Source organism: Choloepus didactylus, chromosome 13, assembly GCF_015220235.1.
Source record: "Choloepus didactylus isolate mChoDid1 chromosome 13, mChoDid1.pri, whole genome shotgun sequence".
NCBI classification, from domain to species: domain Eukaryota; kingdom Metazoa; phylum Chordata; class Mammalia; order Pilosa; family Megalonychidae; genus Choloepus; species Choloepus didactylus.
Genome location: NC_051319.1, coordinates 63991305 through 64006199, shown reverse-complemented (window position 1 = coordinate 64006199; position 14895 = coordinate 63991305). Strand labels below are relative to the sequence as shown.

Below are 14895 nucleotides of genomic sequence, written 5' to 3'. Positions count from 1 at the left end.
ATTTGGTTGGGTAGAGAAAAAATGGGAGAATTTTATGAAAATGGAAGAGCACAAACAAAAAGCAGAGCCAGGAAAATGAAAATTACAACCAGTGGCCATAATGTAAACCACAGTTCTTCCTGTTTGCAGAACTGACACCAGGTAAAGGAAGGCAAGACTGTAAAAAAGAATGAGATCAGGCCAGTGGTTTCTAATCCGATGCTCTTAAATTCCTAGAGGTAAGTAATGGTAGTCAGTGAGCCATTTTAATTTGATTATCTCAAAAAGTATAGTAGTTAAAGCATTTACCTGAAAGATGTTGCACAGGTTAACATTTTATTTTCTTCTTACCAGTTATCTCAGATTGATGAGACTTGGCATACATCTTTTACATTTTTATATTTTAAAATAAAAATGATCAATAAGCAAATCTTTTAAATTATGATAACCAGAACAAGTGAAACAAATCACAGATGTTAAAATAGATTATAGATGACTCTAAGATAAAAAATGAAAAGCTTATATGCAATTTAAGGCTGCTAAGATTGTTGACATTCATTACTTTATTTTTTAAAGAAATGAAATCAAGCAATATAAAGCAGGGTCTCAAAACTAGGTGGTCTGAGACCCTTCATCTACAAACAATAAGCAACACATCCAGGAGCAAACAAACAAACAAAACCAAAAACTCTGAAAGAGGCACAGTTATGGGCAATGAATCCAAAAAGACAGCGAAAGAGATAGTAATTTTTTTATATTTCAGGACAGATAAAGTCATTTTAACTTTTTAATCACATTTTATTTCAATGATACCATGTTTTGTGTTCTCTGCATCGCCTCTCACTGGCTGCTTCCTAAATAGTAGGAAACCTCAAAACAAGAAAAAAGTATGATCTAAGTAGCTAATCTGGAAGAGAAAACTGAAATTTAGGTTCAGCATACTACTATATGAAGTCTGTCTTAAATTACTGTCATGACTTCATCTAGCTTAAGAAAAATAACATACTACAAATTCACAAGGCTTAATTTAAACCAAAACTAAAGGTTCACGAAGATGTCACAAAGGAACCAACTAAAATAATTAACTTTTCCTTGGAAGACATAATTTGTTTAAATTGTTTATGTCAATGTCAGCTAAGTAATATTTCATTCATGACAGATGCCAGAGAATTTCTTCAACAAAGAATACCTGTTAAACCTGCAATTGGTATCATTTGCTGAACAGCAAAAATGAAGTAAGCCAATGCTATGACAGAAACAAGTTCTAAAGTCTAAGACAATTTCAATATTGGTAATTTGCTCACCCTCACTTATTTCTTTACAACAGCTTCTTCAAGTACATTCAATGGAGCACTAGTAGGGGAATAACTAATGGTGGAAGAGAAGGGTTCCATAGGTAACCACATTTTGGGAACACACTCTAAGTAAGCTAATAAAAATATATGACATGCTTTGCTAGTTTTAGGCCCCGGGCCCTCACCCTACCCCTGCCCTTAGGAATTCTGCAATAGAGCCACCACCCCTCACCCTGCCCTAGGAACCCCGCAGGTCTGCAGTAAACCACTGCCCCCACCCTTAGGAATCCTGAACATTAAAATTTTAAACTTTCCGGCTCCGAGGCCCCGGTCTCCCTTTCCCTGGACAAAGAACTTCCTGCCAATCATCCTTTATAGGCCCTACTGTTCCCTTGGCTCCAGGCTGTCTTCTTTCTCTTAGGCTTCAGCCTGCCTGTGCATGGCCGGACAATAAAACTCCTTTTGATCGACTTTTTGTCTCTTCTCTTCTCGACTGAAAAACCTAACAGCTTGAACTTTTTCTGTTATCGCTTCTGATGTAACAGTCCTTGGAATACTACTCAAAACACATTAGCATGCATAGCAACATAATCTAATCTCTTTATGATTTTTAAGTCAAAGTGGCTAGGTCACTGAAACAGTATCTGTACACTATCTGATAGAGAAATAAAATAAACAAAGTACATGTTCTCATTACTGGAAAACAGTTTTCACCATCCTCATAACATGCTACCTGCTATTACGGTTTCCTAGAACCATACTTCTCCACAGAAGCAGGAATGATATCCTTGTTTAAATGCATTAAAAATAAGAGGTCAAGTATAGTATTTCACTTATACAAAAATGATCAGCGTGGATCTTAGGTAACCTTACAATATTATCAGAGATGCAGCTGAGTTTAAAGTAAAAGGCTTTTTTTTGTTTTTAGGTTAACAAAGGAAGCAAAAGACCAACAGATGCCAGCCTCATGCCTTCTCAGCTGATGCCATCAGCCTTTCCTCAGAGAAGGTATCTACCTCTTGATGCCTTAATCAGGACATTTTCATGGTCTTAGAACTGTAAATTTGCAACCTAATAACTCCCCTTTTAAAAGCTAATGCATTTCTGGTATACTGCATTTCAACAACTTTAGCAAACCAGAAAAAGGTGTGACCTATCTCAATCAGGATGGGACTTAATCCTTTTACTGGAGTGAGAAAGTTACAGGAAGCAAGAAGTTGAACATCAGTGGAACCCGGAAGAGACCAGGAGATGCCACCATGTGCCTTGCCATGTGACAAGCTAAGGACCAAGACTTGCTACCACAGTCTTGGGGAGAAAATATCACTTTGATGATGCCTTGATTTGGGCAATTTCCCAGCCTCAAAATTGTAAGCTAACAAATTCCCATGGTTTAAGCTAACCCATTTCATGGTATTTGCTTCAGCAGCCTAGCAAACTAAAACAGCCATGAAAGAACTTCTAAGGATTGCATGGAAAAAAGTCCATGAAAAGAAACAAAAAGGAACAACTTTGGTTAACTGTGATTTTGATTCCAAATTATGAGGTAACTACACACACATACACGCACACACACAGAAAACATTACTGGTATTTGGGATCAAATTTTCAGACATGACAAAATAATTAATTCATCTGCTGTGGCACAACTTTTCATGGAACTACTCAAGTAGGAAATTACATGATGCTTTGTGATGGAGGACTTTATCTTCAAACATATTTGTACCAAAAAACAGAAATACAGTTCGAGTATTTAACCACTATAGGAGTTAAGGACATATTACTAAAGTTTAACTCAGTAAAGCCAGTTCAGGTACATTACCTGTTAAAAATAGAATACCTTTGTGTCATTAGTTTTAAGGAAGATTCTGCTCCTTAATATTAATGCATTAATTTGTACCCAAATTTTAATTTTAAAGCAGGTGTTTTGGAGAAAGTACAAATTTTTAAAATTCAGGATGGACTACATCAAATTCTGCCCTCATTTCAAAAATAAATTCCTCAAACATCAATTTACTCACCTAAAAGTGAACCAACGTGGGATAGGTGGTAAATAATGCAACATTTTATTAAAACAAACATAAAGAAAGTGAATTTTTAAATCTAGAATTTAATTTTGCTTTGTGACAATTTGTTAAGTAATATAAAGAATACAATCACTGCTATTTCTCAAAGTATGAATGACAACCATTAGTTTTGAGTCCAAGAACTGACAAAAATAAATCAAATCAAAATGTGTAATTTATTTTCAAATGCCTAAAATCAGAAAGGACCACAGTTTTGCTTCTCAACAGTCTATACTTTTCACAAGGTGATCTAATTGGAAATTTCCTATCCATCTAAGTTACAAGAACAGCTACCACTAATACTTCACACAAAATCTCAGATATGCTTTAGAGAATAATTTTTATTCGTGATGGCTGAGTTCATGTGTTAACTTGGCTAGCTATGCGGAGCAGTTGCTTGGTCAAGCAAGCACTGGCCTGATTTTAACTGTGTGGGTATTCCATAGATTTAAATCATTAGTCAGGTGACTGCACCAATGGCTAATTACACCTACAGTCAACAGAAGTGACTGCTTTTAGCAATAAGAGAAGTCTCATCGAATTAGGTAAAGGCCTTAAAGGAAGAACTGATGATCTCAGCAGTGAGAAAGAAGAATTTCTCTACTTCAGCCAGCTTCTCCTGGGGAATTCATCGAAACCTTCATCAGAGCTCAACTTTTAGCCTACCAGCAAGTTGGAGTTTGGACTTGCTAATCCACATGGTTGCCTGGGTCAATTCCTATCATTAATCTCATATATATATATATATATATATATTTCCTGTCAGTTCCATTTATCGGGAGAATCCTAATACAATATCTAATGAGATATATACTACCATTGGCTGTTATTTAAAAATGAAGATATTCGCAATTACCTGCAAAAAGATCTTCTCTGTCATCATCTAGCATAACTTCTTTGCGTTTTGGACCATTGGAGTTTGTACTAATATCTTCTGCAGGAAGACCAGCTGGTTCTGGAGATGATGGACTTGACTGTTAAAAAGAACAATAACAGATAATGGATTGCCATGTTTATTTGTCATAATTATGTCTCTATACACTACAGAAACAGAATACCATCAAAACAAGAAGGAAGAGAAAAAAAAAGAACAGCTATTTATATTTTCCACTTTGAGGATAAGAATGAACGAAAACCACACTTTTACTCACCTTTCTCTTTCTTAACAAGAAGTCACTTAAGATTTTAAAAAGAAAAATTTTTATCATTCATTCCTTTAGAGATACTAATTTCTAATGTTGCATTATAATTAACAAAAATAAATTCTAATGCTTTACATAATCACATATAATAGAACCAAAATGAAATCGAATCCCTTGATTTTTAAGAATCCACACTTTTGTCATTAGTATTCTATCTAGTGGGGGCAGACGTATTCTAAAATCAAAATTCCATAACTCAACAGATGTTGAAAAAGTGTTGCACATGCAAAAAGGTGTTTTACTAAAAGAAAAAAGGAAAGTTTACTACTGGTTGCATTAAGACTACAGTTATTCTAAAACTTTTATAGTTTTAGAATTTTATGTAAACAAAAAATTTACATTTACAGTTCAACTAAGTTAAGGATTATTTCTGTACTTCTTAACCTTGACCAGAGAGCTTCCAGGGAAGATGGTGGAGTAGGGAGATAGCGGACATACTCTTACAACAAAACTGGTCTGAATCAGTGGTTCTGGGATTCCAGAGACCAGGGGAGCACTGTACAGCATCCAGGAAAGAGCAGAATGGGGAGACTTAGAAGCTGCAGCAAAAACTATTCAGTGAATTACTCCCAAGGCAGCGGCCAGCAGCCAGCAGCCAGCTCCCACTCCCCACCCTTGAATCTTCCCTCAGGCACAGAAAGAGAGGAACAGAAAGGTCTTCCTCCAGGGGAACAAAGGGGGACATGGTCAAGTGCTTCTGACTGGTGAGTTTTGACTGCTGAGTTCCAGCTCTGAAACGCATCTCTAGCCTGCCCAGAACAGGGATTCCAATTGTTTCAACACCACCTGGAGCAGGCTGAAAAAATACACTCCCTCTTCAGGGCTGCAGGGAAAACGTTGCTAAAGAGCACCATCTGCTGGGCAGGCCAGGAAAGTGCAGCTTAGGGGAGGCAGAAAAAAAAAAAAAAAGCTTTTTGGCGTCTTTCCTAACCCTCTTCATGGGCCTTGTGGAACTGGTCTGCATCCCCTTCATGGGTCCTTGGCCCTGTACTGATCAGTTAAACATGGGCAGTTCTAAAGCTCTAGAACAAGTTGAACCAAGTGTCAAAGAAGAGCCTTAATATAAAGCCAATTAACAATAAAACCCCAAAAAAAGAGAAAAACTGACCTTCAGAATAAACTCAGAAACAATCAGGTGCCTAGACATCAGCAAAAAATGACAAGCCATTCTAAGAAACAGGAAGACACGGCCCAGTCAAAGGAACAAATTAAAACTTCGGAGGTAGGGGAGTTAAATCTCCCTGGCAACCTGGAATATGACTCCCAGGGAGGAATCTAGACCTGGCATCATGGGATGGAGAACATCTTGACCAAAAGGGGGATATGAAAGGAAATGAAACAAGCTTCAGTGGCAGAGAGATTCCAAAAGGAACCAAGAGGTCACGTTGGTGGGCACTCTTATGCACAATCTAGACAACCCGTTTTAGGTTCTAATGAATTGGAATAGCTAGCAGTAAATACCTGAAACTATCAAACTACAACCCAGAACCCTTGAATCTTGAAGACGATTGTATAAAAATGTAGCTTATGAGGGGTGACAATGTGACTGGGAAAGCCACATGGACCACACTCCCCTTTGTCCAGTGTATGGATGGATGAGTAGAAAAATGGGGGGAAAAAAGTCATAAATATGAGCAGCAGATTGGTAAATCAATACATATTTGTATGACCTTCATGTACACATATTTATGTAAACATCTGAGAGTGATGGTGGCCAAAAGAATCTGTAACTTTATCCATCCAACATATATTCCACCACATTTTTTTTTAAAATCTCAGCTGTCAGTAAAGGACTATGTTAGGTGCTATAACAATGACTAAAAATCAGACTCTGCACTCAAAAAAAAAAAAAAACCCCTTTTTAGGTTTCAGTGAATTGGAATGGCTAGCAGTAAATACCTGAAACTGTCAAAACTACAACCCAGAACCCTTGAATCTTGAAGACGATTGTGTGACAATGTAGCTTATGAGGGGGTGACAATGTGATTGGGAAAGCCATGTGGATCACACTTCCCTTTGTCCAGTGTATGGATGGATGAGTAGAAAAACGGGCAAAAACAAAAAACAAAAAACAAACTAACTAAAGGAAGAATGGGGGGTGGAATTTGGGTGTTCTATTTTTACTCTTTTTTATTCTTGCTTTCACTTTTTCTGGTACAAGGAAAATGTTTAAAAAAAGGGGATTAGAGTGATGAATGAACAACTATATGATGGTATTGTGATCGATGGATTGTACACTTTGGATGATTTTATAGTATGTAACTAAATCTTAATAATAAAAAAAAAAATCTCCTAAATCAATTCAATGAGATGAGGGGAAATATGGCTAAAGAAATAAGGATATTAAGAAGACACTGCATGAGTATAAAGAAGAACCTGAAAGTATAAAAAGAAACAGAAATTAAGAGAAGTAAAGGTACAACAGCTAAGATTAAAAATACACTAGATAGCAAAAATACACTGAGTGGACAATGATGGTGATTAAAGGTACAAATATAAGGTTTTTACATGAGGGAGAACAAATGAATGTGAACATGCAAGGTGCTGAAAATGGGTTGGTATGTGGAAAAATACAATCAATGCAAATCAGAGTCTATAGTTAACAGTAACACTGTAATATACTTCCATGAAATGTAACAAAGGCAACATACAAAAGCTAAATGTTAATAAGAGAGGGAGAAAAAGGAAGGGGTACAGGACTCTTGGTGTTACTTTTGTTTCTCCTTTTCATTTTTTTTTTTAGTTTTAATTTTAATTTTTAATTCATATTTTTCCTCTTTCTTTGCAGAAGAAATGGAAATATCCTCATATAGACTGCAGTGGTGAATGCATAACTATGTCATTATACCAGAAACCACTGATTGTTTACTTAGGATGGATTGTACAGTGTGTGAATAAAACTATTTAAAAAAATAAACAGAAAGATACAAGTGCTGGGGAACATGTGGAGGGAAAGATGTACCTATTCATTACTGGTAGGGAAACAGAATGGTGCAGTCCATCTGGAGGGCAGTGAGGTGGTTCCAGAGGAGAGTAAGTATAGTGTTGCCATATGATCCTGCAACCCTGTTATTAGGTATATACTTGGAAGAACTGAAAGCAGGGACACAAAGGGACATTTGCACACTGGTGTTTATAGCGGAAGTATTCATGATTTGCAATGAATGAAGGTGGCCTAAGCATACATCGACGGATGAACCCATGGATGAACTGTGGCATATACATACAATGGAATACTGTGTGGCTGCAAGAAGGAATAAAGTTGTGAGGCCAGCAACTAGACGAATGAACCTTGAGGAGAGCATGCTGAGTGAAATAAGCCAGAAATGAAAAGACAAATATTATAATGTCTCACTAAATATGGACTAAATATAATGTGCAAATTCTCAGTATTGAATTTGAGAGCATAAGTTATCAGGGGAGGCTTACTTTAAAGATTCCTAGATTGTAAGCTCTTACAGCAGTCACATCTACTCCTGAGTAGTTACGGTTATTTCTAAATTCTGAGATGTTGAGTTCTTTGTGTATAACCGGGTCATTCCCTGGAACTTCAGGTATCTGCGTGACACCTGATATTCAGAGCTAGAGTTCTACAGCTATGAAAGTCAACATTACCCCATACAACAATTGTTAAAAAGCTGAAAAAGAGATCAGATGTCTATTAGAGATATTAGTGAAGCCGACCTAGTTAGGACTAAGGTAAATCAGACTAAAGAATAAAGGACAGCATTGACTGTATTTTAAAACTTCAACTTCTGTGTGAAACCAAAGAAAGGGACGTTTATTTGGTATGAAATTTCTTTTGGTGTGAAATTTATCAAATTTAACTTGTATGGTCAGTTTATTCAAATACCATAATTACACAAAATAGGGAATGAGATCTTGTTGGTTTGTACAGGTTAGAGCGATGCCCTGATACATCAAGAAGTATCTGGGAAGAGAATAAAAAAGTATTTGCAAAGCCCCCTTGAGGGACTGGGGAAAAATGAGGAAATATTAAATTTCCCCTCCTGGGGAATTCCTGATATTCAAGCAAGCATTGGTGACTACCAATAGGCCAAGCCTGAGGCTTGCCCTTATGAAACTTACTCCTGCAAAGGAGAAGCTAAACCTACTTATAACTATGCCCAACAGTAACCCCCAGAGAACCTCTTTTCTTGCTTAGATGTGGCCTCTCTAAGCCAACTTGACAGGTAAACTCACTGTCCTCCCCCCTATGTGGAACATGACTCACAGGGGTATAAATCTCCCTGGCAACACAGGACATGACTCCCAGGGACGAGCCTGGCCTTGGCATCGTGGGATTGAGAATACCTTCTTGAAAAAAAGGGGGAAAAGAAATGAAACAAAATAAAGTTTCAGTGGATGAAAGATTTCAAGTGGAGTCGAGAGGTCATTCTGTAGATTATTCTTATGCATTATATAGATATCCCTTTTTAGTTTTTATTGCATTAGAATAGCTAGAAAGAAATACCAGAAACTGCTGACCTGCCATCTAGTAGCCTTGATTCTTGAAGATGATTATATAACTACATAGCTTTTATGGTGTGACTGTGTAATCGTGAAAACCTGCAACTGACACTCCCTTTATCCAGTGACTCTCTTTATCCAGATGAGTATGAAAATAAAGACAAATAAATAAATAATAGGAGGGATATGGTAAGGGGTTTGGGATGTTTTGGGTGATCTTTTTTATTTTTATTTTTACTTTTATTTATTTATTTATTTATTTATTTTGGAGTAATGAAAATGTTCAAAAATTGGTGATGAATGCACAATGGCATATATGATTATTCCAAGATCCAATGATTGTATACTTTGGGTGATTATCTGGTATGTGAATATATCTCAATAAAATTACATACCAGAGGCATACAACAGCAGATGTGAACCAGCAGAAGAAAGAATCAGGAAACGAGAAGACAGTACAATAAAAATATAACAGATAGGAAAAAAGACAGAGAAAAGAATGGAAAAATTGAGCAGGGTCTCAAGGAATTGAATTGCAGCACAAAGCACACAAACATACACATCATGGGGGTCTCAGAAGGAAAACAGAAGGGAAAAGGGGCAGAAAGAATATCTGAGGAAATAACGGCTGAAAATTTCCCAACTCTTGTGAAAGATTTGAATATACATATCCAAGAAGCACAATGTACTCCAAGCAGAATAAATCCTACAAGACCTACTCAAAACCCAAACTAATCAAAATGTAAAATTCCAAAGGTAAAGAAAGAATTCTGAAAGCAGCAAGAGAAAAGCAATTCATCACATACAAGGGATGCTCAGTAGGAATAAGTGCAGATTTTTCATCAGAAGCCATGGAGGCAAGATGGCAGTGGTATGATATGTTTAATATAATGAAAGAGAAAAACTTCCAGCCAAGAATTCTTTATCCAGAAAAACTGTCCTTTAAAAATGAGTGAGACTAATTATTATTCTTGTTATTTTTGTGTGTGTGCTAATGAAGGTGTCAGGGATTGATTTAGGTGATGAATGTACAACTATGTAATGGTACTGTAAACAATCGAAAGTACAATTTGTTTTGTATGACTGCGTGGTATGTGAATATATCTCAATAAAATGATTAAAAAAAAAAAAAAAAAATGAGTGAGAGTTTAATATAGTCATAGAAACTGAGAGAGTTCATTAACAAGAAACCTGTCCTATAAGAATACTAAAGGGAGTTCTACAGGCTGAAAGGAAAAGGAGAGAAAGGCTAGAAGGAGAAATGATTATTATCAGTAAGGGTAACTAAAAGGGTAAAGAGAGAAAAAATATATATAACACATAAAAACCTAAGGGAAAAGAATGGTTGAATTAAGTACTGCCTTTACAGTAATAACACTGAATATTAATGTAGTAAACTCCCCAAACGACACAGATCAGCAGAACTGATAAAACAAACAAAAAAATGATTCATTTATATGCTGTCTAGAAGTGACTCACCCTAGACCCAAAGACACAAATAGGTTTCAAGTGAAAGGCTAGGAAAGGTTATTACACCAAACAGAAACCAAAAAGAACCAGGGTAGCTATACTAATACTGGACAAAAATAGACTGTAAATGCAAAGCTCTTACAAGAGACAAAGAAAGTTATTATATATTAACAAAAGGAGCAACACACCAAGAAGAAATAACAATCAAAATATTAATGCACCTTACCAGGGTGCTCCATAATACATGATGCAAAAACTGGCAAAACTGAAGGGAGAAATAGACGTCTTTACAATAACAGTTGGAGACTTCAATACACCACTCTCATCAATAGACAGAACACCTAGACAGAGGATCAACAAAGAAACAGAGAACTTGAATAATATGGTAAATGAACTAGACCTAACAGATACATATAGAACACTGCACCCCAAAACAGCAGGATACATATTCTTCTCAAGTACTCACAGATCAGTCTCCAGGATGGACCACATGTTGGGTCACAAAATAAGTCTCAATAAATTTAAAATGACGGAAATAATACAAAGCTCCTTCTCTGATGACAATGGGATGAAACTGGAAATCAGTAATAGGCAGAGAACTACAAAATTCACAAATATTTGTAAGTTAAATAACATACTCTTCATCAATGGGACCAAGAAGAAATTGCAAAACAATTCAGTAAATATTTCAAGAAAAATGAAAATGAGGACACAACATATCAGCAAAGGCAGTGCTGTAGCCCTACATGCCTACATTAAAAATGAATGAGATAAAATTAAAGACCTAACTGCGCACCTAGAGGAACTAGAAAAAGAACAACAAACTAATCCCAAAGCAAGCAGGAGGAAAGAAATAACAAAGATTAGAGCAGAAATAAATGAAATTGAGAACAAAAGATAATAGAACCAACAAAACCAAAAGGTGGTTCTTTGAGACGATCAATAAAAGCGACAAATCCTTAGCGAGACTGTCAAAGAAAAAAAGAGGCGGCAAATAAGAACAGAAATGAGAGGGAGGACATTACTACTGACTCCACGGAAATAAAAAGGACCACAAGAGGATACTATGAACAACTGTATGCCAACACACTAGACAACTTAGATGAAACAGACAAATTCCTAGAGACATGAACAACTTACAATGACTCGAGAAGAAACAGAAGACCAATTACAGGTAAAGAGATTGAACCAGTCATCAAAAGCCTCCCAAAAAAAGAAAAGCTAAGGACCAGATGGCTTCACAGGTGAATTCTACCAATCACTCCAAGAACTATTAATACCAATCCTACTCAAACTCTTCCCAAAAAAATGGAAGAGGAGGGAACACAACCTAACTCATTCTATGAAGCTAACATCACCCTAATACCAAAGCCGGATAAAGATATTACAAGAGAAGAAAATTACAGATTAATCTCTCCAATGAATATTTTTTTTTTTTAATTTTTTAATCATCATTTTATTGAGATATATTCACATACCACGCAGTCATACAAAACAAATTGTACTTTCGATTGTTTACAGTACCATTATATAGTTGTACATTCATCACCTAAATCAATCCCTGACACCTTCATTAGCACACACACAAAAATAACAAGAATAATAATTAGAGTGAAAAAGAGCAATTGAAGTAAAAAAGAACACTAGGTACCTTTGTCTGTTTGTTTGCTTCCCCTACTTTTCTACACATCGACCCATAAACTAGACAAAGTGGAGTTTGGTCCTTATGGCATTCCCAATCCCACTGTCACCCCTCATAAGCTACATTTTTATACAACTGTCTTCGAGATTCATGGGTTCTGGGTTGTAGTTTAATAGTTTCAGGTATCCACCACCAGCTACCCCAATCCAATGAATATTCTATAGATACAAAAATCCTCAACAAAATACTTGCAAATTGAATCCAACAGCACATTAAAATAATTGTACAGCATACTTAATGTTGCAAGACTGAAAGCTTTCCCTCTAAGATGGTAAACAAAACAAGGATGCCCACTGTCACCACTGTTATTCAACATTGTGCTAGAAGTTCTAGCTGGAGCAGTTAGGCAAGAAAAAGAGATAAAAGGCACCCAAATCAGAAAAGATAAAAGTAAAATTTTTTCCAAATGACATGTTCCCATATATAGAAAGTCCCAAAAAATCTACAACAAAGCTATTAAAGCTAATAAACAAGTTCAGCAAAGTGGTGGGATACAAGATCAATATGCAAGAATCAGCAGTGTTTCTATATACTAGTAATAAGCAATCTGTTGAGGAAATCAAGAAAGAAATTCCATTTACAATAGCACCTAAAAGAACAAATATCTAGAAATAAAAAATAAAAAAAAGTAAACCACATTTATTTTTTAATGAATATTTTCAGGCCTTTATAAAAAAATTGTATCATGTGTGATATGTAACTACTTTTTTCTAATTCCAGCTCCACTCTAACTTAATCTATGTTTATATAATGAATCTCCTTAGGTATCAATTTTCTTATCTATAAAATGAGGAGTGCTTCAGATAATTCCCAATATCCCTTTTACCTATTTATTACTTTATGATTTCTAAATCTAGAGGGTCACATAACTTGTATTTCTTTTGAATTTCCAAAACTTCTTGATATTAACTTTGTGAGAAAAAGAAAGTAATGTTGAGATAAAACAGCAAGATCAGAATTTTTAAAAAGTTAAATGCAATTTAAAAACCATAAATCTCAATTCATTGATATAATTTAATGCTTACAAAAATGACTTTTTTTTTTTTTTGGATCATCAACAGCATTGCAGCAAAGAGAAACTGAATGAAAGCAATTCTACAGGCACCAAAACTAATACAGTCCAAAGTAATACTCTGATGATTTAAGTCAATAGTTGTACGGTCCAATGTGGGAGCCACTAGAGCTGTATGTGGCTACTGAGTATCAAAAATGAGGCTAGTCCAATTTGAAATGTGTTACAAGTGCAAAATACATGTGGGATTTTAAAGACTTAGTACAAAAAAAAGGAATGTGAATATAGTAATAATTTTTATATTGATTACATAGTGAAATATTTTGGTTATTTGGAATTAAAGGTTTTAGACATTAAATTACATGTATTATTAAAATTAATTTTACTTGTTTCTTTTTACCTTTTCAAAAATATGGCTATTAAACTATTTTTAGTTACTATTTTTAATTACATATGTTGCTCCCATTATACCAGACAGCATACATCTAGAAATAGATTTTATTGTATCTTAGAAAAAGTGGAGAGTAGATCCTTCATGAAATTCTCTTTATTTCTTTTAGCTGATCTTTTGATACCTATTGGGTGACAACCAATTCAAAAGTTTACTCTCTAGAAAGCACCTGAATTTCCCTTTTACATATGTGAATCTATATGCATTTACAAAGATGAGGATAATAAGGCAAAAGTGTAAGACTACATGAACCCAAATTAAGGGACATTCTACAAAATAACTAGCCAGTATTTTTCAGAAGTATCCAAGTCATGGAAGACCAAAAACAAAACAAACAAACAAAAATACCCAAAAACTGTCACTAAGGAAAAATGAGAACTAAATGCAAAGTGGGATACTGAACTGGATCATGAACAAGAAAAAGGACATTAGTGGGAAAACTACACAACTTGGATAATGACTACAGATTTATTAATAGTATCTTATCAATATCAGTTTCCTGGCTTTCATAACTGTGTTACTGGGGTATAAAATGTTAGCTGGGTAAAGGTATACAGGAATTCCCTGTAACATGTTGTCCAACTTTTCTAGAAGCCTATAATTATTTTTTTAAAAACTTAAAAAAATTTTCAGCGAGCACACAGTCGTTTTAAGTTCAAATAAAATGATTAAATATATATATATGTACACAAAGAAACACACACACACACACACAGGTACATACACATAGGCAGAAAAATCACAGACTTAACAAGTATTTTAAACTGACCAATTACTGTTCCCAAACACACTGTTTACTATTTTTTGCATGAGCCATAGGTAGACCCAATTTCAAAAGAAAAGAAAATTTCACAAAAAACAAGTGACTAATAAACATACACAATACATTAAAACTTATTAGAAATCAAAGAAACACACATGAAACAAGATACAAAATTTTGTGTATAAAATTAGCAAAGATTAAAAACTACATAATTCTTAATCTTAGTGAGACTTTATTGAGACTGCCACCTTAGGTACTTCTGATGAATTTGTAAACCAGGTCCAGTTTTCTGGAAAGTCAACATGCAATTAAGCCTTTAAAAATTTTCAAATAACAACTTTCTGCTAGAGATCCAGCCTTCAGAAACAGAGATATAAGCCAAAAATTACATATAGGGATTTTTATTGTGTATGCTTAAAACATTCTATTTAAGGAGAGCATGATAGTTTAAAAAATTAAATTACATTAAAATTCATGATGAAATA

The 14895-nt window shown here is 35.1% G+C and overlaps 1 protein-coding gene across 3 annotated transcripts in view; it reads right to left on the bottom strand.

Moving 5' to 3' along the window:
* The window catches only part of SNX2 (sorting nexin 2), a 69754-nt gene that overhangs the window by 39632 nt on the left and 15227 nt on the right, over positions 1 to 14895 (bottom strand). For all 3 annotated transcript variants that reach the window (XM_037800875.1, XM_037800876.1, XM_037800877.1), the window contains one exon: positions 4197 to 4314. In XM_037800875.1, coding sequence (XP_037656803.1) covers positions 4197 to 4314 — 118 coding nt within the window. The remainder of the gene's footprint in view (positions 1 to 4196; positions 4315 to 14895) is intronic.